General features: G+C 34.2%; 1 protein-coding gene across 1 annotated transcript in view; it reads right to left on the bottom strand.

Annotated features, from left to right (window-relative positions):
* The window catches only part of CHIC2 (cysteine rich hydrophobic domain 2), a 55761-nt gene that overhangs the window by 8539 nt on the left and 21135 nt on the right, over window positions 1-26087 (bottom strand). The window contains exons 2-3 of the mRNA XM_008522201.2: window positions 23198-23252; window positions 22899-23054 (exon numbers count right to left, since the gene is read on the bottom strand). Of these exons, the coding sequence (XP_008520423.1) occupies window positions 22899-23054; window positions 23198-23252 (211 nt within the window). The remainder of the gene's footprint in view (window positions 1-22898; window positions 23055-23197; window positions 23253-26087) is intronic.

Below are 26087 nucleotides of genomic sequence, written 5' to 3'. Positions count from 1 at the left end.
GCTATTTAAAAGCCTTTAAACATGAAAAGAAAGTACCTTATAAATTGGAGTCATCTAGAAATAAAGTTAAAAGCTCACGTCCACAAGGTTGTCAGATAGCTATTTCTAATGTAAGATTCAACGCTGTCAAACTCTCTAATTACTACTGGACAAGCAAACCTAACCGTATAAAAATCTGTCCTTAGTTTTTAAAAGTTACTATCAACCACCAAATTCAACATAAATTAAAGCAAACTAATATGCATCAGAAAAAAATAGTATGTATAGAGTCGTCAATACCAAATACCAAAAAGAAAAACTCATCTGTCAGTATTCTAGGCCAGTAGATTTCTAAAACGAAGTCACCTTAATTTTTTAAAAGAATTTGGCGCTTGTGAAAAGTACCAGATTGATAGTCATGGGAACTAAAAACCTTCTATTTAACTGAAAGAGCAGGGGAAAGGGCAGTGCAGGCTGCAGAGCAAGCTTCCCTACAGTGGGCCTTAATCCTCTTCAGTGCTCACATCCTGGGGGGAGAGGACAGGTTAGTGGTTCTTTACCAATGAATCCTCAGTCCTGCATAAGATGATCAACCAGAAATCTAATTTTATCATGGATTCTTATCTTTAATTAAAAGGACCAAGACCAGCAACTCACACCATGCAGGAAAAACAAGTTTTTTATGAGAATGACATCATGCCACTAACCTGACCTGGAAGAGGATAGCTCCAAGCATCTGGGCTCCCACTCATCTCCCTCATCACAGAGCTCACTTTAACTTTTTTCCCCACACATTTCTTCATTTCAACACCTTACTAATTATATTTTTCTCACTGGTGAAGTAGTTCTAATATAACCATTTAGCAATGTTAAAGCAAAAGTAAGACAGATTCAAAAACATCACTTCAATTACTAAGTAGACTTATTTATTAAACTTGAGTAACAAGTAGTAGTAACAGAAGGACAGAAATTTTGGCTTCTATTTCTATTGCCTTTGATTCCTTTTAAATTTTTGGTAGAATTGTGGAAATAAGTCAAAACATGAAAACTGCAAGAGAAGTAAAATGGCCTAGATAATTCACAAAATGGCTAATTAAATAATTATTAATCGATTAATATTATGTATGACATACCCCTATCAATTTCCAAAGAAGCATCTAAAGTAAGCTTACAACACTCAAATACATATGAAACACACAGAAATAGTAAGTTATCACAATTGAAAATTAGAGTTTCTTGAAAATTCAAATCTGACATTATGAAGAAGCATTTTTGTAATTTTTATAAATATAATTTTCTAAGAAATAAATTATTATTCTCTATAAACAATTACGCACCACTAGATATGTCTTTCAGGGCAGTGAAGACTCATCCAGAAAATCTTGAATGTATTACTTAGTTACCACTATTACTTAACAGTATATTCATTACCAATGATCATTTATTCACAATCAATTGTATGAAAAATTAGTTTTTCAAAGAAGTGGTTTTCTAGAAGTTGCTAATAAAATCAATGGAAATCTCATGGATTTTAAAGTACTTAAGGCCAAATAAAAGATGTTAAATGTGGAAGCTATAACAAAATTTCTCTGAATTTTCCCCAAAGAAATAGCAGTCTTTAGAACATAAAGATGCTAAGATACATTAACAAAATGTATAAATAGAATATCTCACTAATAACTTAAGTTCAGCTATTTAAACAAACTAAAATTTATTTGAATGGGATTTATTCATAACATCACAGAATGTGAAAGTGCAATTTTATTTTTCCTTTTCTGCTTTTTCTCCCCAAATCCCTCCAGTACACAGTTGTATATTTTAGTTGTAGGTCCTTCTAGTTGTGGCATGTGGGATGCTGCCTCAGCATGGCATGATGAGCGGTGCCAAGTCCGCAGCCAGGATCCGAAATGGCGAAACCCTGGGCTGCCAAAGCAGAGCCCTCGAATTCAACCACTAGAACTTAACCACTTGGCCACGGGGCCAGCCCCATGAAAGTGCAATTTTAAATGTTCAATTCTGGGGCCAGCCTGGTGGCGCAGCGGTTAAGTTCGCACGTTCTGCTTCAGTGGCCCCGGGTTCGAGGTTTGGATCCCGGGTGTGGACATGGCACAGCTTGGCAAGCCACGCTGTGGAAGGCATCCCACATATAATGCAGAGGAAGATGGGCATGGATGATAGCTCAGGGCCACTCTTCCTCAGCAAAAAGAGGAGGATTAGCTAATCTTCCTCAAAAAAATAAATAAATGTTCAATTTCTTATTTAAAACAAGTTTTAATGTTAAACTCGTAAGTTTACAATGAATTAAGCTTTAATTAGAATAATGCTTTGAATGCACTGATAATCTCTTTTTAACTTAAGTATTTTTTAAATATAGACTATACTTATCTTTTGACATCTGTGCAAATTCAGATTGCTAAAATAAGCGAAACAAAAATGTTCTTAGTTATAAGTCATTATAAGGAAAGCATATAGAATTTTAAATATACTTATTTTAACAAGAGAAAATTACTTGATTCACCTGTTTGTTCTGAATTAATATAAATCTTATATTGCTGTGATATGCAGAAAATTAAACAGCATATCTCAGTATTATGATACATAAAAAAATCTGGATTCACCAAAAAGACAAACTAGAATATAATGAGATTTCCTAGAAGAATTTTTAAACAAATTCCCTTCCTGTACTTAAAGGCTCCTTTTAAAAACTTTATGTGAACGTTAACTTTTAAATAATTTAGATAAACTAAAACATCCACCAAAGTATCACTAGAACAACTCTTTTAATACTGTTTTTTAAAAGTAATATTTTTAGAAGATAAGCTATACAACTGGAAACATTTTGTGTATCAAAAATAATTCTTAACTTACTACTGAGCAGTGACTTACAGGTACTAATCTTAAATAAGGTATGCTTAAACACAATTTCATCAAGAGTTTCTGACCTAGGCTGGTAGTTCTTCACTTTTTTAGGTTACTCTGACTATTTTGTGAATGATGAAAAAGGCACATATGCACAAATACACCAAACGTTGCAGACAATTTTAAGGGGGTTATCCACTAACCTCTGATAACATATCAGAAAATACTGATGTCTCAAAAAACTAATTTAAGTTTCATTTGACAGCAGAAAATTAGAAACATTGTTCATAAGACAAATGAATTTCACTAAGCTAATATAACCAAAAATATTACTATCGGCGATTTTAAAAAGCTACATAATTACAGAGGAGGAATCACTGGTTAGGACCAACATAGAAAACAAAATCACCTGCTCATGGATTATAATGGACAACTGGAGAAACAAAAAGGGGTAAGGAATAGTATCAGTCAATCCTCACTTTGGGTTGGACGCCATGCTAGGTGTCTTCCCTTTGTTACTTTATTTAATCTTCACAACAAACCTATAAGACAGCTTGTATTACTTGCATTTTATATATTAAAATCACGGCTTAGAGTGGTTAAGAAACAAAGCGACACTAGGAAATGGTGGAGCTAAGATTTGAAACCAGGATTGTATGGCCTTCGATATCATGCTCTTTCCATTATATTATAGAGCTATGAATTTGTAACTTGTTAAACAACATGTCCATGACATGCAAGGTATCTAAGCCACTAAGTAGGCTGTCAGCCTTAACAACCAACTTACTCTAAAACCAATGTTTTTCCAGCTCTAATAATCTGTGCTTCTAAGGTATGGGAGATACCCCTTCCACTCTTTTCTGCGGTCTCAATGAGATTTATCAAAAGTGTTATTTTATTTTTGTTTATATCTTGTCTTGTGCAACAAAACATGACTTGAGGTATATAGTCATGTATCACTTAACAACAGAAATACGTTTCGTTAAGCAATTTCATTGTTGTGTGAACATGATAGCGTGCACTTACACAAACCTAGACGGTATAGCCTACCACAGTTCTAGGCCATATGGTACTAATATTATGGGACCACAATCATATACGCAGTCCGTTGTTCATCAAAACATCATTATTCGGCCTATGACTGTATTTCTCCTTTATAGATTAGGTAAATAGGCTTACAGAAGTTAAATGGTTTGCCCAAGGTCACACAACCAGTAACAGTAATGATAGGATTCAAACTCAGACCCACAAACTTTAAACCCAATGCTTTTCCATTTTGGATCAGCAAGTATAATTATTTTTAACTTACATCTGAATTATGTGACATCAATTTATAAATCCTTCAATTCAAGGCACAAACATAAAATGAATGCAATGTCCTCATAAAAAGTATTGGTAACACAATTTCAAATGTGAAGAAATTTCAAACAAAATGCTGAAGAACAAGATAGAAACAATCATATCACTCTTTCCCTCCAAACATGCAAAAAATGGCCTAATTCTTTACATAAAGCAAAGGTAACTGGAGACTTACACTTCTGGGTAGGATGCAGTAGCTAGTGTCAAGCTAACACTCCTAACACAAATAGAAATAGACAAATTGAAGAAGAAAAAACTTACACTATTTGTAAAACATCAGAAAATTCCAAAAGCAACAAGGACTAGATGACATAAAATCCAGAGAAGGAAAGAGCCCTTCCTAAATCATTTGACGATTACTGGCCATTTCCTTTCTTTGTTGATTTTAAGGGTAAGCTGAGGATCAGGTCTGGTACAACCAGTGGGACTCTACTGAGGGAAGGGAAAATCAATAGAACTTCGGCAGGTTGTGCAGCGTGGCTCAATGTTTTAGAAATTAGATGTGCCCTAAAATGCAATGCCAGTTTTCCCTAGAGGCATTATTGAGTTCTGGGCAGCAGGGAAGGGTGGGGGAAGCCAAAAAGGCAGAGAAAAATTACCTAGTCTCCCAGGGTTTAGGAGACAAAATTCTGCGAGAGGGAGGAGGATCTCCAACAAACAGGATTGGTCTCCAGCCCTCAAGACACTGGAACCAGCAGGAGACGGAAGGGGAAAAAGCCAAACTCAAAATATCCTAAGGGTACAACTTTTAGGGCGGAGGAGACAAAGACCTGTCAGACCAATCAAAAGTCTAGAACGGCCATACTTGGGAAACGGAAAACCAGAGGTGGACTGAATCCTACTAAATGTGCAACCCAGCTCAATCTCTGATTAGACCAAAGTGATCATTCCCCCACCCCGACTGCCTGATAGAGGAAAGAAGGAAGCCTTGATTGTGGGAGGTTTCACCTGAAGCTCCTATTTCATTTTCTGTATAATTATCTAGCACAAAATAAAATGTAAGAGGCAGGACAATGTGATCAATAATCAAAAGGAAAAAACCCACAGAAACAGACCCACTGATAATCTAGGTGTTAGTGTCCGTGGACAGCACTTGAACTATGATTAATATGTTCAATAAAATAGAGGGACAAAATGGGTGAGAAGATGAAGAGTTTCAAAAGAGAACTGGGATCTATCATCAAATTGACATTCTAGAAGTGAAAAACAAAACAATTGAAATTAAGAACTCATTGGACAGATTAACAGAAGACTGAACACTGAAGAAAGGTAAATCTTAGCACAAACCCCACACCAATACTATGTTCTAAATATTCAGAGAGAACTGAATGCCAACCAGCCCCTGGCGAAACGCATTTTCAGAGTCTAACCCATCTTTAAAATCCCAGTGCCACCGCTGTACTTTTAAAGCTCACAGTTCAATTTATGTCAGTATTTTCTTTTATGATGAGAAGTTAGTAACATGTTTTTATTCCAATTAAAAACAAACTGTCAGTGTCATTCATACAAATGGCCATAATTTATTTAGTTTATATAAGAATCTGTTTTCTAAATTTCAAGACTAAAGTATTCTTTAAAATGAAACAGCAATAAATATATTCCTCTGGTTATGAGAAATCTTTTACATGAGATTCCTTTTCCAAAGCAATTGAAATAAGATTTCAAAGAGGTTAAACCTATTTCTTTATGCTGCATTTTATAATATGGGAAATACTGAGGCAGGAGCAAGAAACCACATACTGAACACCTTGGAGTGACATAGAAAACCCAACTCTACCTTAGGTGAGAGTCCCTGCCCCTCCTATCCTGCGCTGACCCCTCGGACAGCATTCTCAATCTAACAGTAAATACATAAGTTTCAAGGAAAGACATAATATTAGAACAAAATACTTTACCATAAATCATGTGCACTTATTTGCTAGGAAGTGAGAACCTGATAAATAATTTTTCAAAAATAGGTATGTTGATACTTACTTGTTTTTATGAAAGTAAAACAGAAGCAAAAGCAATACATCAACTTTTAGTTATCCAACTGGAATTTGTATGAAATCTGATTAAAATGTACTTTTCTCCTGCATCAACTTTACTCGCTCTACGGCATCCTTTCTTTACTGTGAGTTTGTATCTTCAAGAAACATAATTTATTTAAATCTTAGAAAAAAATAATTGGAAAGATAAATCTGCTGAAAAACTAAAAGTATTGCAAAAGCTGATATAAAATGCTTGGACATGGTTAAATCAACTGGATAAACTTAAGTAAACTACAACATCCTATGGGCCTGAATTTCCTAACTGGTAAAATAATGATCTTTTAAGTATCTTCTAAAGCTCTAAAATCCCTCTGCTTCTAGGTATAGAATCAAATTATGGTAGATAATTAAAAAATAGCTTGATTTTGTATCCTTATCAAAGAGTGAAAAAAAAAAAAGCATGAGATTTGGAACTATAAGCCTGGGATTCCAGGCACAGCTTAGCTTTGTAGACTGCGGGACCTCAAAGAGATTACTTAATTTCTGAGCCTCATTTTCCTCATCCTTAAAATAGGAATAAGATGAATGTCTAACTCTTAGAATTTAAGGAAGATTAAATAACACAGTACAAGTAAACTGACTAACAGACTCCTTGGCATACAGTAAGCACTTAATAATTATTAGATGTTATGATACTTACCACACAGGACTGTTGTTAAGATTACTTTAAAAGAGAATGTGTAGATTTCACAACATACACATATACCAAATCACCATATTGTACACCTTAAACTTATACAATGTTATATGTCAATTACATCTCAATAAAGCTGGGGAAAAAAGAGAGAACGTATGGGATAAATCTTATGTTAAATATTCTTACCAAACACACACACACAAAACAAAGAGGGAGGGAAGGAGGAAATTAGTGGAGGTGATGGGTTATGTTTATGGCACTACATATGATGACCGTTTCATGGGTGTATACTTATCTTTCAGTTCATCAAGGTGTATAACATTTAATACATACAGCTTTTTTGTATGTCAATCATACCTCAATTAACAAAAAGACAAAAAAAATCCAAAAAGAGAATGCATATAATATGCCTTGCTAATAGCAGGTGTACAATAATAATTATTCTTCTCTTCATGTGCTCCTTGGAGTCAATTATTCCACTGCATATCACTATAGATTTTACATTTTATAGCAAAATATTTTAACCTATGTAAATATCAGGAATTTAGCAATTTGGAGTGACTTGTCTTGTAAACCAAATGTCAGTATCTTAAATTACATTAAAGTAGGTGTAAAAGTCAAACATCCAAAATGATGTGAAAGGTTTTCTTAAATATAAAGTTAAGATGCTTCTAATTTAAATACACAAATGTATAATTCAAGTTTGCTTCTCCCGGTTTATATGACATAAATTTCTGTAAATCATATTTTATATTGCTAACTACTATCACTGTACATTAAAACAGCATAAAATTTCCCCCACAGCAAAGATCAGAGGTTCCTGAGAAACCTCTGTAATAAGAGCACGTGAAATTCAAGAAAAAAAAGGATTCTGAAGACTAAGAACATTATTGACCACATGAAAGCCCTTATAAACATTTTTTTATATTTACAGAAATAAAGCAAATTGAATAGCATTCTTTAAAAAAAGTTAGCATTCACTTTCTACATCTTCAGTCAATAATAATTGCTGCCATAAGAATACATTTCTTTCCTCATCCCTTGTTCACTAGAAACTTTTCAAGATTCTGCCTTCACCAAAATTTCATTAAGATGCTTTTAAGGTTTTTTTATTTATTTCATTATCTGCAATATGTTAGAGGCGTTTTTTTTCTCTTTTTCTTTTCTTCTTCTTCCCAAAACCCCCCGTCAGTACATAGCTATACATTTTAATCATAGGTCCTTCTGGCTGTGCTATGTGGGATGCTGCCTCAGCATGGCTTGATGAGTGGTGCTAGGTCTGCGCCCAGGAACCGAACCAACAAAACCCTGGGCCGCCAAAGCAGAGCAAGAGAAATTAACCACTGGGCCACAGGGCTGGCAATGAGGCATTTTTCTTTATTTAATTCTTCATCCAAATGTTCAATGTCATTCTCATTTTATGATTCAGTTTGACTACAAATGCTCAAATCCCAAACACAGAGTAATCAGAGTTCTGAAAGTTCTGGGTAACTTTTAATACTGTCATATAACTGAGTAAGTATGTTTCAAATTCCTCCCATATACAAATATTCGTAGCATTTTGATTATTATTCCCCCAGGTTCACTTTCCATTTGAGTTTCTTTAAGTCTTAACAAGGCTGCATTCTCACTCAAAAACGTCTTCTCCTGACCTCTCTCATTTGGATTTTCACCCCTTAGTGCAGCCCAACCAAAGTAACTCACAATTATCGGATTACTAAACTTGAGCTTGAAAGAAAATATATCCAGAAGTAAATCTAAGCATACAACTTAAAGTAAAAAGAAATATAGTTAGACAGGATACAGGTCTTTTTCATCAAAGTTTCAAAAACTAAATAGTAATTATCTTAAAAAAACCAGAGAAGTAAAAAAAAAAACCCTAAAACATCTATATGAAAATATTTCACTAAAATGTTAATTCTTTAGATTTGAAATAAAAATCAACACTGAGAACTTCTTTACTTAAAGCGTGGAAATAGGGATGTTTTGTAGACCTACACAGCTCAATGTTCAAAGGATTATAGATTTTCTGAGCTGGAAAGTATACCTGAGACATCAATTAGCCTCTTCTTTTCTCAGATTAAAAGAAAAAGAAAGGGGCAGGAGGGAAGAAAAACTCCAGGCTCAGGGAGGTTTTATACACCTCTCTAAAGGTCACCCAGCTTCAAAACAATGATCTTTTATACTTTATCACATTCCCTCTGCAGAAAAAAATATATGTTATTTACTCTAAAAGACAAGATCTTTTTATTTACTTAGGAATCTTGTTTTGAATAGTAAGGACCATATCTTCTGAAATGTTATGATTTTACTACTCAAGGATTTCAAAAGCCAAAGAGTACCTTCATCAATAATATTTATTGAATACAAAGTAGAAAGCGAGGCACTGGGCATGCAGTAGTTAGCAAGACAGATACTGGGAAGAATAATAATAAAATGATAATAATAGCAACTGTCATTAACTAAGCACCCACTATAGACAAAATGCTATATTAAGTACTCTACATGCGCTTGCTGTAATTCCTTTTTTTTTTGAGATACCATAGCTCTTAAGATTGCATGTGAGATGAAGTTTTTTTAAATTTTTATTGAGTTAATGATAGGTTACAATCCTGTGAAATTTCAGTTGTACATCATTGTTTGTCAGTCGTGTTGTAGGTGCACCCCTTCACCCTTTGTGCCCACCCCCAACCCCCCCTTTCCCCTGGTAGCCACTAATCTGTTCTCTTTGTCTACATTGTTAAATTCCTCATATGAGTGGAGTCATACAGAGATTGTCCTTCTCTCTGTCTGGCTTATTTCACTTAATTCCCTCAAGGTCCATCTATGCATGTTGTTGCAAATGGGACCATTTTGTTCTGTTTTACGGCTGAGTAGTATTCCATTGTATATACATACCACATCTTCTTTAGCCAATCATCTGTTGATGGGCACTTAGGTTGCTTTCACATCTTGGCTATTGTAAATAATGCTGCAATAAACATTGGGGTGCACAGGACTTTTGGAATTGCTGACTTCAAGCTCTTTGGATAGATACCCAGTAGTGGGACAGCTGGGTTGTATGGTAGTTCTGTTTTTAATTTTTTGAGGAATGTCCATACTGTTTTCCATAGTGGCTGCACCAGTTTGCATTCCCACCAGCAGTGTATGAGGGTTCCTTTTTCTCCACAACCTCTCCAACATTTGTTACTATTTGTTTTAGTTATTTTTGTCATTCTAATGGGTGTAAGGTGATATCTTAGTGTAGTTTTGATTTGCATTTCCCTGATGATCAGCGATGATGAGCATCTTTTCATGTGCCTATTGGCCATCCGTATATCTTCTTTGGAGAAATGTCTGTTCATGTCTCCTGCCCATTTTTTGATCGGGTTGTTTGATTTTTTGTTGTTGAGTTGTGTGAGTTCTTTATATATTATGGATATTAAGCCTTTGTCAGATGTATGACTTGCAAATATTTTTTCCTAGTGGGTTGTTTTTTGTTTCAATCCTGTTTTCATTCGCCTTGAAGAAGCTCTTTAGTCTGATGAAGTCCCATTTGTTTATTCTTTCTATTGTTTCCCTTTTCTGAGAAGACATGGTGTCCGAAAAGATCCTTTTAATACGGATGTCAAAGAGTGTACTGCCTACATTTTCTTCTAGAAGCCTTATGATTTCAGGTCTCACCTTTAGGTCTTTGATCCATTTTGAGTTTATTTTGGTGAATGGTGAGAAAGAATGGTCAATTTTCATTCTTTTACATGTGGCTTTCCAGTTTTCCTTGCTGTAATTCTTAAAACAACACTGCAAGGATGAGATTAACTCCACTTTAGAGAGGAAAAAACTGAGGTTTAGAGAGAGTGAAATGATCACTCAGAGTAAGTGTCACTTTCCAAACCAGGTCTTTCTAGCACCAAAGTGCAGGTTCCAGCTACCACATGTTGCAGCCTACTTCCCTATTCCTAAGTGAATACTTCTTTGATACAGGACTAAATACAAATAAGAGTATAAAAGGGATGGAAATATATACTACTTACAACAAACCCACATACAGAGCACTTTTAGAAAGCCACACAATTCTGGTCATCATTTGTAAGACAGAGATTAAAGCACTAAAAGAAGAAGGTAAGACAACTAACAAGATTAAGAAGTTGGTATATAAACAGTCTAAAACTTAGGCTTCTTCAGTCAGAAAGGATAATGGCTGAGAGCATATATTTAAAAAGTCTATAAAGTGACAAAAGTTGAGATGATATATATGTGCAAAATCTCAGAAGACTGAAAGTAATAGTTACTTTAGGATGGAAAACAAACGAAAACAAACAAACAAAAACATTACAACACAACATACAGTAAAATTTTGAAACTTGTTTCCTCAAAAACTCAGCCAGACTGAAAGCACGTACAAGTCACAGAGAATTCACTTACTTGGACATCAATTTTCTAAACTATAATACTACAGGTAAGGCACAATCAAGAAGCAAATTATAAACAAAAGTATAAACAAAAATAAGCTTTTGCAAAGCAAATGCCATAAAATTAATTTAATAAAGCTAAAGTATTTTATTTGCTTATAACCTCCTCAGCCTCTTACAAAGAACCTACTAAAAGTCTGAGGTTTCCTGTTTTATTATCTTCTAAGCACTTATCACTATTTGTAGTTACCTCATTGCTTTTTGTTTTTTAAGTCTATAAGAGGAACCACATTACCTCTGAACGGCACCTAAACAGCATCTAAAACAGTACCAAGCCCACGGTGTGGCTTCAGGAAATATTAATTGAATTCACGAATAAGTAAATTCCAGAGAATGGCACACTAGCAGCACAACAAATGGCAGTGAAAACCAGCAATTTCATAAGACACATATGCTTATCTTCCAAGAGTATCAAGTTTACTCAATAAGCCATTTTAAAACACTTTCTACTGAAACAAATATATGTTATATAATAGAATGAAAAATTCAAATCAGTGCTTGAGATATAAAACAAGGTTTCAAATATATTATGTGACTGCACAAGGCCAATTCATGTTTCTAGACCTTAAGGACACAGATTTATTGTCTTTTATTATTAGAGCTACTTCATGAAAAATATGACAAGTACTCACAAACTTAAACTTTCTCTACATCACCTAGCCAATTCTCCAAATGGACTATATGCTCTTTGAGTAGATCATTAACATACATCTTTCTATTCCCAGAACCACGCATGGTACTTATGTCAAAAAATGTTTCTATAAAAAGAAGATATTCAGACTCTCACTTTTAGCAGAGATGCAGCAATAGGCACCAGATTTACCCTCTGGCCTGAAACAAGAAAAAAGAGACATAAACATATGAAACTGTTTTCAAGACAATCGACAACAGACAATGAAAGAGAGTGATTCCTCAGAGACCAGAAACAAATGACACAGACCCTACGATTTCCCAAGCTTACTGATGTAAGAGAACTTCCAGGCCAGTGAATGGAGGGAGAGTCCAGACAAAGTCTAGGGACTCCCTGAGTTAAGGAGACAGAGCTGAGAGTCTGGGCAGACAAACGCAGCTAGAAACCACAGAACAGAGTACTAGAGAGGAGAATGTTGCACAGAGAATGAACTCTCAAGGTCTGCAGATAGTCCCTACTGAGCAGTAAGGTGAGCATCGAGCAACACATGCAGGTAAGGAAACTACCAGAGGTGGAGCAAAGAACTACTAGAAAGAATTAGAGGCAACAGTGCCCAAAGCTCACAAAGATCCAGGACAGTGCCTCTTTCCATCAGCCAGACTAGAAAACATCAGAATTCACAGGCCATTGAGTAGAGTATCTAGAAGGCTCTTGGCTCACTAGTGGGAAATAACTAGCCCTAGACTAAACGCTGCTCTGGTTCCTCAAGAAGCTGAACACAGAATTATCTTATGATCCCATACTCCTAGGTATATACCAAAAAGAACTGAAAATAAGTATCAAACAAATATATGTACACACATATTCATAGCAGCACTAGTCACCTTTTGGGGGGGGAATAGCCTAAATGTCCATCAAGAGATAAATGGATAAACAAATTGTGATATATACATACCATGGAATACTATTCAGCCATAAAAAAGAATGAAGTATTGACACATGCTAGAACATGGATGAACCTCGAAAATATTATGCTAAGTCAAAGAAGGCAAACACAAAAGGTCACACATTGTACAATTCCATTTACATGAAATATCCAGAATAGATAAACCCATAGAGACAAAACACAAACTGGTTGTTGCCAGGGGCTGGAGGGAGAGGGTAATGGAGAGAAACCACTTAATGGGTTAGGGGTTTTACTTTGGAGTGATAGAAATGTTGGAATTAGATAGAGGTGATAGCTGTACAACACTGTGAATGTACTAAATGCCAATGAATTGTTCACTTTATAATAGCTAATTTCTATTATGTGAATTTTACCTCAACAAATTATTGTTTAAAAAAATAAGGCAGAAAATAAAAATGGAAATAAAGAATTGATGGGGGGAAAAAAACAAATAGAAAAATGAAAGACTTAAATTTAGCCATATCAATAATCACAGTAAATGTAAATGGTCCAAAATCTCTAATTAAAAGGCAGAGATTGTAAGACTGAATAAAAAAGCAAGACCCAACACTGCCTATAAGAAATGAACTTTAAATAAAGGCACAAACAAGGTCAAAGTAAATAGATGGAAACAGATATGCCATGCTAATGCTGATCAAAAAAAAGTTGGAATGACTATATTAATATTAGACAAAACAGATTTCAGAGAAAAATTATTGGAGATAAAGGTCAATTTCATAAAGATAAGGACATCACTCCACAAGACATCACTCCACAGAGTAGACACAAAACCTGAAAGTTTATACACCTACTTAAAAAGTGACAAAATACATGAAACAAAAACTCTAAGAACAGACAACCCCACAATTACATAATTACAGAGATTTTAATACTCCTCTCCTGAAAATTGAGATAACTAGCAAACAGAAAATTGGTAACATTATAGAAGATTTGAACAACACTATCAACCAACTTGACCTAACTGACATTTAAAAACACTCCACCCAATAACAGATGAATATACATTCTTTTCAAGTGTACAAAAACAATTTATCAGGATAGTTCATATTCTGGGTAATAAAACAAGTCTTAATAAACTTAAAAGGATTTAAAACATATAAAGTATTTATATAACTACAATGAAATTAAATAAAAAAATCAATAACAGAAAGATCTCTACAAAATCCCCCAAGGATTTGGAAGCTAAATAAAACACTTCTAAATAATGCATTGGTCATAGAAGAAATTAAAAGAGAAATATAAAAGTAAAATGAATTGAATGAAAATTAAAACACAGCATGTCAAAATTTGGGCAATATATCTAAAGCAATACTCAAGAAGGGAATTTATAACACTAAATACCAGAAAGGTCTCAAATCAATGCCCTTTGTTTCCACCTTAAGAAACTAGAAAAAGAAGAGCAAGTTAAAGCCAAAGTAACAAGAAAGGAAATAATAAAAGTCAAACTGAAACCAATGAAACACAAAACATGAAATCAATGGAAATAATCAACGAAACCAAAAGTTGGTCTCTGAGAAGATTAATAAAATTGATAAACCTCTAGCCAGACTGGCCAGGAAAAAAAAAGAGTCAAGGGATAAATCAGTAATTTTGGAATGAAAGAGGTGATATCACTATACATTTTAGAGATAGTAAAAGAATAATTAGTGAATACTATGAACTACATGCCTATTATTCAACAACTTAGATAAAATGGACAAATTCCCTGAAAAACAGAAACTATGAAGCTCAATCAAGATAAAATAGATAACCTGAAAAGTCCCATATCTATTAAAGAAATCAAATTTGTAGTTAAAAAACTTCCAACAAAGAAAACTCCAAGCCCAGATGGCTTCACTGGTGAGTCTTCCAAAATTTAAGAAAGAAAGAATGCATATTCTGCACAAACTCTTTCAGAAAACTAAAAAAGAAAAAATACTTCCCAGCTCATTTTATGAGACTATCATCACCCTAATGCCAAAATCAGACATTATGAGCAAAGAAGACTCCAGAAAAATATACCTCATGAACACAGATGTAAAACTTCTAAAGAAACTTTTAGTCTATCAAATCCAACAAAAGTATAAAAAGAAAAACAGACATGAGCAAATAGTGCCCATCCTAGGAATGCAAGTTGGTTTAACATCCAAAAATTCAATCATTGTAATTCAATATATTTCTAAACTAAAAAGAAAAACCATACAACCATCTCTAAAAAAGCAGGAAAGGCATTTAACAAACTCCAACATCTATTTCTGATAAAACTTCTCTGAAAACTAGAATAAAACTTCAAGCTGATAAAGCACATCTACAAAAACCCTACAATTAACGTGATATGGAATGATGAAAGTTTGAATGCATTTCCCCTAAGATCAGGAGCAAGACAAGAATATCTGTTGTCACTACTTCTAATCAATGTTTTTTCTGGAGATTCAGAAAGTCAGTGTAGTGAGGCACAAAAAAGCAACAGAAAGCATCCAGATTAAAAAGAAAAAAGTAATACTGTCTTCATTGTAGACGACTGTCCATGAAAAATTTCAATAACTCTACCAAAAAGCTAATGGAAGAAACAGGTGAGTTTAGCAAAGCTATACTCTATCAAGGAAAAATAAATACTTGAAAATTGAAACATATTTACTATTTAAAATAGCATAAAAGATAAATACTTATGGATAAATCTAACAAAAGATATACTAGACAGGTACACTAAAAACTACAAAACACTGCTCAGAAAAAATTTTAAAGACTTAAGTAAATGGAGATACTGTTTCTTGGGTTAGAAGATTAAACATTTTTAAATGCTAATTTCCCCAAACTGATCCATAGATTCAACGCAATCCAAACTAAAATCCCAACAGGATTTCTTTTGTAGAAAATGATAAGCTGATTCTAAAATTCATATGGAATACAAACAACCCAGAAAAGCAAAACAACTCTGCAAAAGAAGTACAAAGTTGGAGAACTAACACTACTGAATTTTAAGACACAACTATAAAGCTACAACACTCAAAACAGTGTGGTATTGGCATCAAGACAAACAGATCAACAGAATGGAACAGAGCCAAGAAACAGATGCACATGTATTCCTACAACTGATTTCCAACAAAGGTACAAAAGCAATTCAGTGAAGAAAGAATAGTCTTTATAACAAATACTATTGGAACAATTGGATATCTATATGCAAAAAGAAAAATAACTTCAATTCATACACACTGCACCATATAAAAAATTTAACTCAAAATGAATCATAGCGCTAAATGTAAAACCTAAACCTATAAAACTTCTAGAAGAGACATAGGAAAAAAATCGTCATACCTAGGCTTAGACAGAGTTACTAGATATAACACTAATAGCACAATCCATAAAAAACCCAATGGATAAATTGGGATTTATTAAAACTAAAAACTTCTGCTCTTGAAAGCACTGTGAGGGAATGAAAATACAAACTACCTATTGGGAGAAATCTTTGCAAAGCATATACTTGTATCCAGAATACATAAAGAATTCTCAAAACTCAACAACAAGAAAACAAAAAAGGGGCAAACAGTTGGAAGAGATGATACTTCATCAAAGATACATAAATGGCAAATAAGTATAAAAGGATGCTCAACATCATTAGTCACCAGGGAAATGAAATTAAAACCATAATGATAACTCTACGCATCTATCAGAATGACTAAAATTAAAAAGATTAACCATACTAAATATCAATAAGGATGTAGCAGAAGAGACTCTATCATTTCCTGCTGGTGGGAATGTAAAATAATAGCATTATTTTGGCAAATGGTTTCTCAGTTCCTTAAAAAGTTAAACATATATGTACCACATGATAAAGCCACTCCATTCTTACGAATTTTTACTCAAGAAAAAAGAAAGTATATGTCCATAAAAAGACTTGAACAAGAATATTCACAGCAGTTTTATTTATAGAGACAAAACTGGAAAAAACACAAATGTCCATCAATAGGTGAATGGATAAACAAATGTGGTATATCCATACAAAAGAACATTATGCAGCATTAAAAGAGAATGAACTATTGACCCAACAACATGGATGAATCTCAAAAAATAATTATGAGTAAAAGAGGACAAAGAAGGATACATACTATAAGGTTCTATTTATATAAACTCTAGAAAATGGAAACTAATCTACAGCGTCAGAAAGCAGATGAGTAGTTGTTTGGAAGGGGTGGGGAAGATTACAAGGAAAACAAGGAAACTTTTGGGGGTGATGAATATGTGCACTATCTTGATGTTTACATGTATATAAAAGTTACATGTGACAAAACTCATCAAATAATACACTTTAAACATGTACAGTTTATTGTTTGTCAATTACATCTCAATAAAGCTGCTAAAATATAAATAAAAATTGTAAATACATCATTAACAAGATACACTATATTCGATGCCATAAAATAAAACTAACACATGAAAAAAACTGAAACCACATGAAATATGTTCTCTAATCACAAACTAGAAATCAGCAACAGAAAGCTGTCTGGAAAACTCCCAAATATTTGAAGATTAAACAATGCACTTTGTGATAACACATAAGTCAAATATGAAGTCTCATGGAAAATTAGAAAATATTTTTAACTCAATGAAAATAAAAACATGGCATATAAAAATTTGTATGATGTAGTCAAAGCAGTGCTTTAGAGGGACAAGTTTTGCTTTCTACGCTTATATCAGGAAGAAAGAAAGCTCTCAAATCAATGACCTCTTACTCCTACCTTAAGAAACTAAAAAAATAGTAAATTAAATCCAAAGCAAGGAGAAGAAATAATAAAAATAAGAGGAAAAATGAATGAAATTGAAAACAGGAAAACAGAAGAGAAAACCAGGACTAAAGCAAGGAGTCCACTCTCATCACTTCTATTCAACATTTTACTGGTCCTACCCAGTGAAAAAGGAGAAAAACAAATAAAATCCATGCAGATTAGAAACCAAGAAATAAAACTGTCACTATTCTCAGACAACATAGTTATCCACATAGAAAATCCCATGGAATCTATAAAAACATTCCTGGAATTTGATAAGTGAGTTTGGCAAGGTCATAGGACATGATGTCAATATACAAATATCAATTGCGTTTCTTATGTACTAGCAATGAACATTGGAAATCAAAATTTTAAAAACATACCATTAACAATATCACCAAATACAAAGAAATACATACATATAAAGCCAACAAAATACATGCATAATCTGTATGCTATGCGGAAAAACTACAACACTGATGAAAACGATCAAAGAAGACCTAAATAAATGTAAAGGCATGCCATGTTCATGGTTTGGAAGACTTGTTGTTAAGATGTCAATTTTCCCCAGATTGATCTATAGATTCAATCCCAATCAAAATTCCAGCATTTTTTTTTTTTTAGATATTGACAAGCTGATTCTAAAATTTATACGGAAAGGCAAAAAAATTAGAATAGCCAAAACAATTTCAAAAAAGAACAAGTTTGGAAGATTTGCTCTACTTGACTTTAAGACTTACTATAAAGCTCTAGTAAACAAGGCCATGTGGTATTAAAATCGAGACAGACACAAAGAGATCAAGAGAACAGAAGAGTCGAGAAATAGAGCCACATAAATATGGTCAATTGATTTTTGACAATGTACAAAGGCAATTTAATGGAGAAAGGACAGTCTTTTCAACAAATGGTGCTGGAGAACCTGGAGTCATATGCAAAAAAAATGAACTTTGACCTATATCTCAGACCTACACAAAAACTGACTCAAAATGGGTCATAGATCTAAAAGTAAAACGCAGAAGAAATGATAGGAGAAACATTTTGTGACCTTGGTGTAGGCAAAGAATTCTTAGACATGATATCAAACACACAATCCATTTTGTAAAAATTGATAAATTGGGACTCATTAAAATCAAACACTTTTGCTCTGCCAAAGACATTAAGAGAATGAAAGGACAAAAGCTAGAGACTGGAAAAATATACTTGCAAGTTACATATCTGACAAGGGACTTATATTCAGAACATATAAAGAACTCTCAAAACTCAATAACAAGAAATAACTATTGAAAAATGAGCAAAATATCTGAATAAACACTTTAAACAAAGAAGATGTACAAATGGCAAATAAGCACATTATAAGCCGCTCAATACCATTAGTCATAGGGTAATGCAAATTAAAACCACAGTTAGATGCCACCATATTTACAGAATAACTAAAATTTCTAATACTAATAATATCAAGTCCTGGCAAGGATGTTAAGCAACTGGAACTCTCATATCTTGCTAATTGAAATGTGAAATGGTATAGCCACTTTGGAAAACAATTTGAAAGTTTCTTATAAAATTAAGCATACATTTACCATAGGACCCAGCAATCCCACTCCTAAAAACAGAAAATTATGTTAAAACAAAAATATGCATAGGGATGTTTACAGTAGCTTTATTCAAAATCACCAAAAAGTGGAAACAACTCCATGTCCTTCAACTGGTGAATGGATAAACAAATTGTGATGCATCCATACAATGGAATACTACTCAGCAATAAAAAGGAATAAACTATTGACACATGAAACAAAATAGATGAATCTCAAATGCACTAGTTAAATGAAAGAAGCAAAACCAAACAGGCTACAAATACTGTGAAATTCTGTTTATATAACATTGCAGAAAAGGCAAAACTGTATGGATAGACAACAGATCAGTGGTTGCCAGGGCTTAAGAGTTGAAGAGGGGGGCCAGCCCAGTGGTGCAGCAGTTAGGTTCGCATGTTCTGCTTCGGCGGCCGGGGGTTCGCCAGTTCAGATCCTGGGTACAGACCTACACACCGCTTGTCAAGCCATACAGGTGTCCCACATAAAGTAGAGGAAGATGGGCATGGATGTTAGCTCAGGACCAGTCTTCCTCAGCAAAAAAAGAGGAGGATTGGCAGATGTTAGCTTAGGGCTTATCTTCCTCAAAAAAAAAGGGAAAAAAAAAGAGTTGAAGAGGATATGACTACAAAGAGACAGCACAAGGAAGTTTTTTGGAGTGAGAGAACTGTAATGTATCTTGATTATGGTGGTGGTTATGGAACTCTATACATTTGTCAAAAATCAGAACTGTACGCCAAAAAGAGTGACTTTTATTGGATATTAAATACTTTTCAAAAACAGGCTATGGCATTTTTCTTTAAAAAGGAAAAGGCAATTTGGAAGGTCAAATAAATAATAATAATCATAGCACATACTAAAAACAAGGTCTCCAGAATAAGACCAGGTCATAAAAAGGGGCACTCAGTTGGGGATGGGTTTCAAAGGCAAGGCAGAAATAGAGTTATCCAAACTAAACTATTGAATAATGTCAGGAAAGTGAAAACACTGAGCATATAGAGTATGCCCTTGGTCCTGATTTGTCTTAGAGTTTGAGACAATTCTAACTGAGAATTTCACATCACAAATGAGGACCAAGAGAGGTTCAGAGACTGGCAATCAGGTAGGGTTTTAGCTTTTATTTAGACTAGTACCTCTAAATCAAGGGTTCTTAACACAGAATACCAAGATAGAAATCCAGGAATCTATGAAGGTGCATGGAACAAAAATTCACCTTTATTTTCACTAACTTCTAACTGAAATTAGTATATTTCCTTAGGCTATGAATGTATGCAACTAACTGTGGTAGATTAAACAGGACCTGTATCTTTATCACTCATAGAAATCAGAGATTTTTCCTATCACATCATATTACCATGGATCCTCTGGTATCTTATTTTGTATGCATTAATAAAGAAACATTTATAAATCATATATTTGAGGTGTTTTAGTAAGTTGACAACTATATTTTACATAATTGGTTTCCTTTATAATCTTATGTATTTTATTGTATACATTTAAAATACATTAAATCTTTTAAAATACAAATAAAACATTACACTAAGAAGGGGTTCATAAGTCTCCCTAGACTACCAAAGGGGTCCATGACAAATAAAAGGTTAAAAATCCCTCCTCTGAATTATCCTGCCCCCATCTTACAAAGCACCCCTTTTTCAGGGCCTCTAATACCCTTCACAAATGCATGAAATGTCACCTCTCCATGGTTAGATAATAGTTTATACCCAAGACAGGGAAAAGCGCAGCTTTTTTCAAAACAGTAATCATATCTGTTTATGCTCACTAGATGGTAGAGTCCATATGAACATAAAAAATACATATCCAAAGACAGACCTTAGACCGAATACCACAATGTTAAACGAAATGTACTTTCTGAAACTACAGATGAGAATAGCCTAAAAAAAAAATCTATCTTATGTCTCAAATAAAAAGGAATTTAATGAAAGCATCTGAAAAATGATCTTAAAGATGTGTGGAGAAGGGCAGGAAATTTACTTTTGTTTTCTAAATCCTACATTTTGTACACATTGCAATATCTTGCTTACTCACTTATATGTAAAAAAGCAGAGGATTCCAAAACTTCAAAAAACAAACAAACAAAAAATCAGATCACAAACGTTTCTAGAGCCATAAACTCTTATGATTCCTTGGGTTAAATAACAGCAAACTGCCAACCAAGTGAGATATAGCAGTCATTTAAACAATGGAAATGCCCACACAGGAGGAGGGCGTCAGGGGATCTAAACTATAAGAGCTACAAATTCAACTGTGGATCCAGGGACAACCAGAGATTTAAAAGAAAAAAAGAAATACTATGGTCTGAAGACGATCTGGTAAGAACTATGGGAAAAAAAATACATTCTTGGAGAAAAGTAAGTATTACAAATAGTACAGTAAATATTATAAAAGTAATGCTACTACTTATCTCCTTCCTATCAATAAAATGTACTAGTTAAAAAATTCTTTGAGTAGGAATATACCTCATATTTTATAATAGGAACAGAATTTGCTTTTCCATATTTTCTTTCATTATTTGATGACAAAATGAAATGCAGCCACACAAAACCATTCATTCAGTTTCAACTTAACAGTATTTCAGGGGCCAGCACCGTGGCCGAGTGGTTAAGTTTGCACATTCCACTTCAGCAGCCCAGGGTTTCGCTGGTTCAGATCCTGGGTGCAGACATAGCACTGCTCATCAGGCCATGTTGAGGTGGCATCCCACATACCACACAACTAGAAGGACCCACAACTAAAATATACAACTATGTACTGGGGGGATTTGGGGAGAAAAAGCTAAAAAAAAAAAAAAAGAAAGAAAGAAAGATTGGCAACAGTTAGCTCAGGTGCCAATCTTAAAAAAAAACAGAGTATTTCATTTTTATACACATAATTACATAATTTTAAAAAACTTTAACAAAAATGTAATGCATTCAATCTACACTAATTTGCTACATCTCTACCCACAACTTGGAAATTTTTTATTATAAGCAGTCAAAATTATGACTCTTCAGACCATTTTTTCTGATTACAGAATCACAATGTATTCATCATAGGAAACTTGTAAAATAAAAAAAAAGTCCTCATAATCTTAACAACTAGGATTAAGCACTATAACCATTTTATTTTTTCTATGGGTACTATCTTACATATTAGTAATAATGCTATTATTAAATATTTATTAGACACTTACTTGAGTTATTAGCTAAGAGCTTTACAAACACTATGTTATTTTATCCTTACAATAATCTTCTTCAAGTAAGTAGGTGAATATTGTCACTTTACAGATATGTCAACTAGAGTGGACAGATGTTAGAAAACGTGCCTAGGGTAAGAGATAAATAGGAGACCCAAACCCAGCATTTTCAATCACTACACTATATCACCACCGATGTATATATGGAGAATGTTGTATTCCACTCTACTCTTAAGTAACTTCCTATGTCATAAAAATTATAAATATAATTTTTAGATGACTATTTAATATAACAGCATGTGGACATACCATAATTTACTTACTCACTCCTCTACTGGATCAGGTTATTTTTGTATACTATTCAAGATGGTGCAACCCAATCAACACAAAAAATAAAAACTAAATAAATGCAAGACTTGCTTGTCTACTTCTAAATTTAAATTAAAATATATAATTCAACTTACTCTTTTACTGAGGCAAATAACTGGCCACATACTGCAACCTAAAGTGCAGCAGCAACAAAGGCAGCCACAAAGTAGCCAACGGACATTAACAGGAAGGTTCTTCTTAAGACAACTGTTAACTCTGTTGATGCTGGCTTTAAATTCTTCAGGAGCTACCTAAAGAAAAATTTTAAGAAATAACAACACTGCAATATTAATGTCAATAAACATGTTTCATTAGAATACATTTTTCTCTAATTTGTTAGAAAGATTTTAGTTTTGAGGCATATATAGTACCTAAATAACTGAGAGACACTCACTTTTCCAGTTAACGAAGAAGGAAATTCAGATTCAAATTTGTTGCTCAGTCCAAATCTATTTTTAAAAAAAGAAAAATATGTTACTACACGTCATTGTTGCAAAAAATAGACCATTTAACTTAATCAAAGGTCTAGTAAATCGAGTACAACGTCATATACAAAGTAACAACGGAAGTCTGACACACAAAAACAACCAGCAATTTATGAACTGTAACAACGAACTTTGGTAGTTGAATCAAAACTTTTGTAGAAGAGGCTGAGAATACAGAAAGAAATGACTTCTTTGGGGGTATCTTCATGAGCCAAAGATTAACGTCCAATTTTGGGCACATTGTCCAATTTTGTCAAAATTACTAAGATTCTTCCGACTAAGTAACAGAAAGCTAAAATCTCTGCTGTTGATTACTCTTTAGGTCAAGAGCCTTTGTTAAGGCTCAAAGCAGTAACATGTCTAAGAATGCAAACTGATTAGTTAGCATTTTCTGAGATCAGCATATTTACACTGCTATTACAGCCAGATAATGCTAACAACACCTGGAACAATGCGATAGCTGCCCTGGCTACTTACACTTTCAAGTACCCAAGAAATTTGGTATACAGACCCCCAAAGAAATGGAACCAAGGTAGTGCATTTTAGTATCTTTAAGCTTTTAAATATCTGCAAAGATCATGAGGATTGATTGGGTACTTGATTATTTCTCTGCATAAGTTATTAGGAAAGAATAAAATGCCCATAGACACATTGGTAACGGCAGATTGTACCCTAGAAACAAAAACTGAGATACTTAAACATGACGATTTTTATTTGATCCTGGAGCCAAAATTTTTCTTCTAGTTTTATTAAGATATAATTGACATATAACACTTTATCAGCTTAAGGTGCACAACATGGTTTGATACATGTATATATTGTGAAATAGATTACCACAGTAAGTTTAGTTAACATCCATCACCCCACTAGTTAAAAATTGTTTTTCCTATAATGAGAACCCTTAAGATTTACTCTCTTAGCAACCCTTAAATACACAACACTGCACTTGAGGTAGCTGGCAGTGGTAAGAGGGATCCCTTGAGATATTCTGTATGAAACAGCTGGCCAGGTCAGCTCCATCAGTGGAGCTAAACAGGGAAATCAAATCAGGTGGGCTGTGTGAAGGCAATGAGTAGTGATGGAGACTGGCTAAGTGGAGGGATACTGTGTGTATGTGCGTGCATGTGTAGTGCCATGGGTCAGATCCAGTTGATTACTGTCACACTAGAATGCAGACCCACTTACAATTTTCTAAGAGGAGCTGGAAAACCAGATTTGTATGCAAAACTTCCCACCTTTAAAATACTGTACAAGTCAAACAAAACACTTCTGTAGGTCAGGTTGTGGTTTACATCATGATCTAGACTGACGCACATGTGGATAGTGGCATCTGAGACCATTTTATCACCATCTTAAGTACTTTCATATATTATGTAATAGCAGCATTGAAATAACATTTATCTGTCTTTATAAACAATGGATACTACTCATGAAAAAGATTACACTACTATTACTAGGTCCAAGTCCAAGTTCTTTTCACACTAAATATAAACTAGCAACCAATACTGTTTAATATAATTCTGGCATTAAGGCCATTCTCTTTTTAAGATTGGAAAACTCTGAGCTAAACCTATTTTCTGTCTATGTGCGGGCCTCAGAGTAATGCAGCTCTACTTGAAAAGCCCCTACAGATAACTGACCTCCAACCTTAAAGGTCCTTGCATGAGGAAGAGGTGTGAAGTGCTTGCTGACAGCTCTCAGTGAGGTCTCTAGATAACGTACTTCCTTTTCACCTATTTCCTTTAGGGAAGGTGCATGCCGTCCAACAACTGTTTACCAAGCATTCAACCTTCTAAACTATAAATTTCCATCTCTTGTGTTATCTCCCTTGGTCTGAAGATTTTTTCCTTCAATCAACAGTTTCCATTTCAACCACGTTTATTATTGCAATTAATCATCTCCTTCCAACTGGTCTTTGAGATTTTTTAGAGCAGCAACAACCAGATACCCCCCAGTCTCCTGAAGAGAAATGTCTTCTCCTTCCATCCCTAGCCATTAGACATTTAAAACAGATTATTTTATTGAATACCTATAGCTTGCCAGGTAATAAACTAAGTTGGAGGGAGCAGTCCAGTATGAGTTTAAACCCTAATTTCCTGTCTTCCCAGAGTCTGGATACTCCCTTATTGACTGAGCAGCTAAGTGTTAATGCTTTGCCGAGGGAGTACCACCAGCTAATTGCCCTGCTGTTCTCGCAGGTCAGGGTTTCTTTTAAGTCAGGCTAGTAGTTAGTTATTCTTCTGGGTAAGAACTGGTAGCTCCAAGAACATTGTTTAGGCATTCAGTTCCTCTTCAGTCTTACTTTTTGTTAAGTTGTATCTTAGGAACAGATAGTAATCCCTTCTCTTCCTTTATATCACCCCTAAAAGAATGTCCCAAGAAAAATCACCCAGTGACATGATTCACACTAGATATAGAGTGCTTAGCTTTCCCACCAGCGATTAACTCGGTGCTGATGATTTTTCCATCCCCCCTTGCTTGTGTTTCCCACCCACTGAACAATAATACCTGGAAGGAGTGTCAAGAAGATGCTGCTGTTGAAGGCCTTGGAGTCTCCTAGTCCACAAAAGCGAATCCCAACTGCAATTTGCTTTCCCTTGGAAAATCTCTAAACAAGACCTTTAATATTCAAATCAAGTACTTCAGGAGCATAGACAGAATGAACCTTGAAAATCAGGCACCCTTTCTTCATTTCCATTTGGAATACAGTACTTTGCTACATGGGTATTCAAACATTTGGTGTCAGCACCTTTTTGCTCTCTTAAATCCTTGAGGGCCTCAATGAGTTAAGTTCATGTG

Source organism: Equus przewalskii, chromosome 3 (genome assembly GCF_037783145.1).
Source record: "Equus przewalskii isolate Varuska chromosome 3, EquPr2, whole genome shotgun sequence".
Taxonomy (NCBI): Eukaryota; Metazoa; Chordata; class Mammalia; order Perissodactyla; family Equidae; genus Equus; species Equus przewalskii.
The sequence above is the reverse complement of the archived record's forward strand: the minus strand, read 5'-3'. Positions and strand labels throughout refer to the sequence as shown.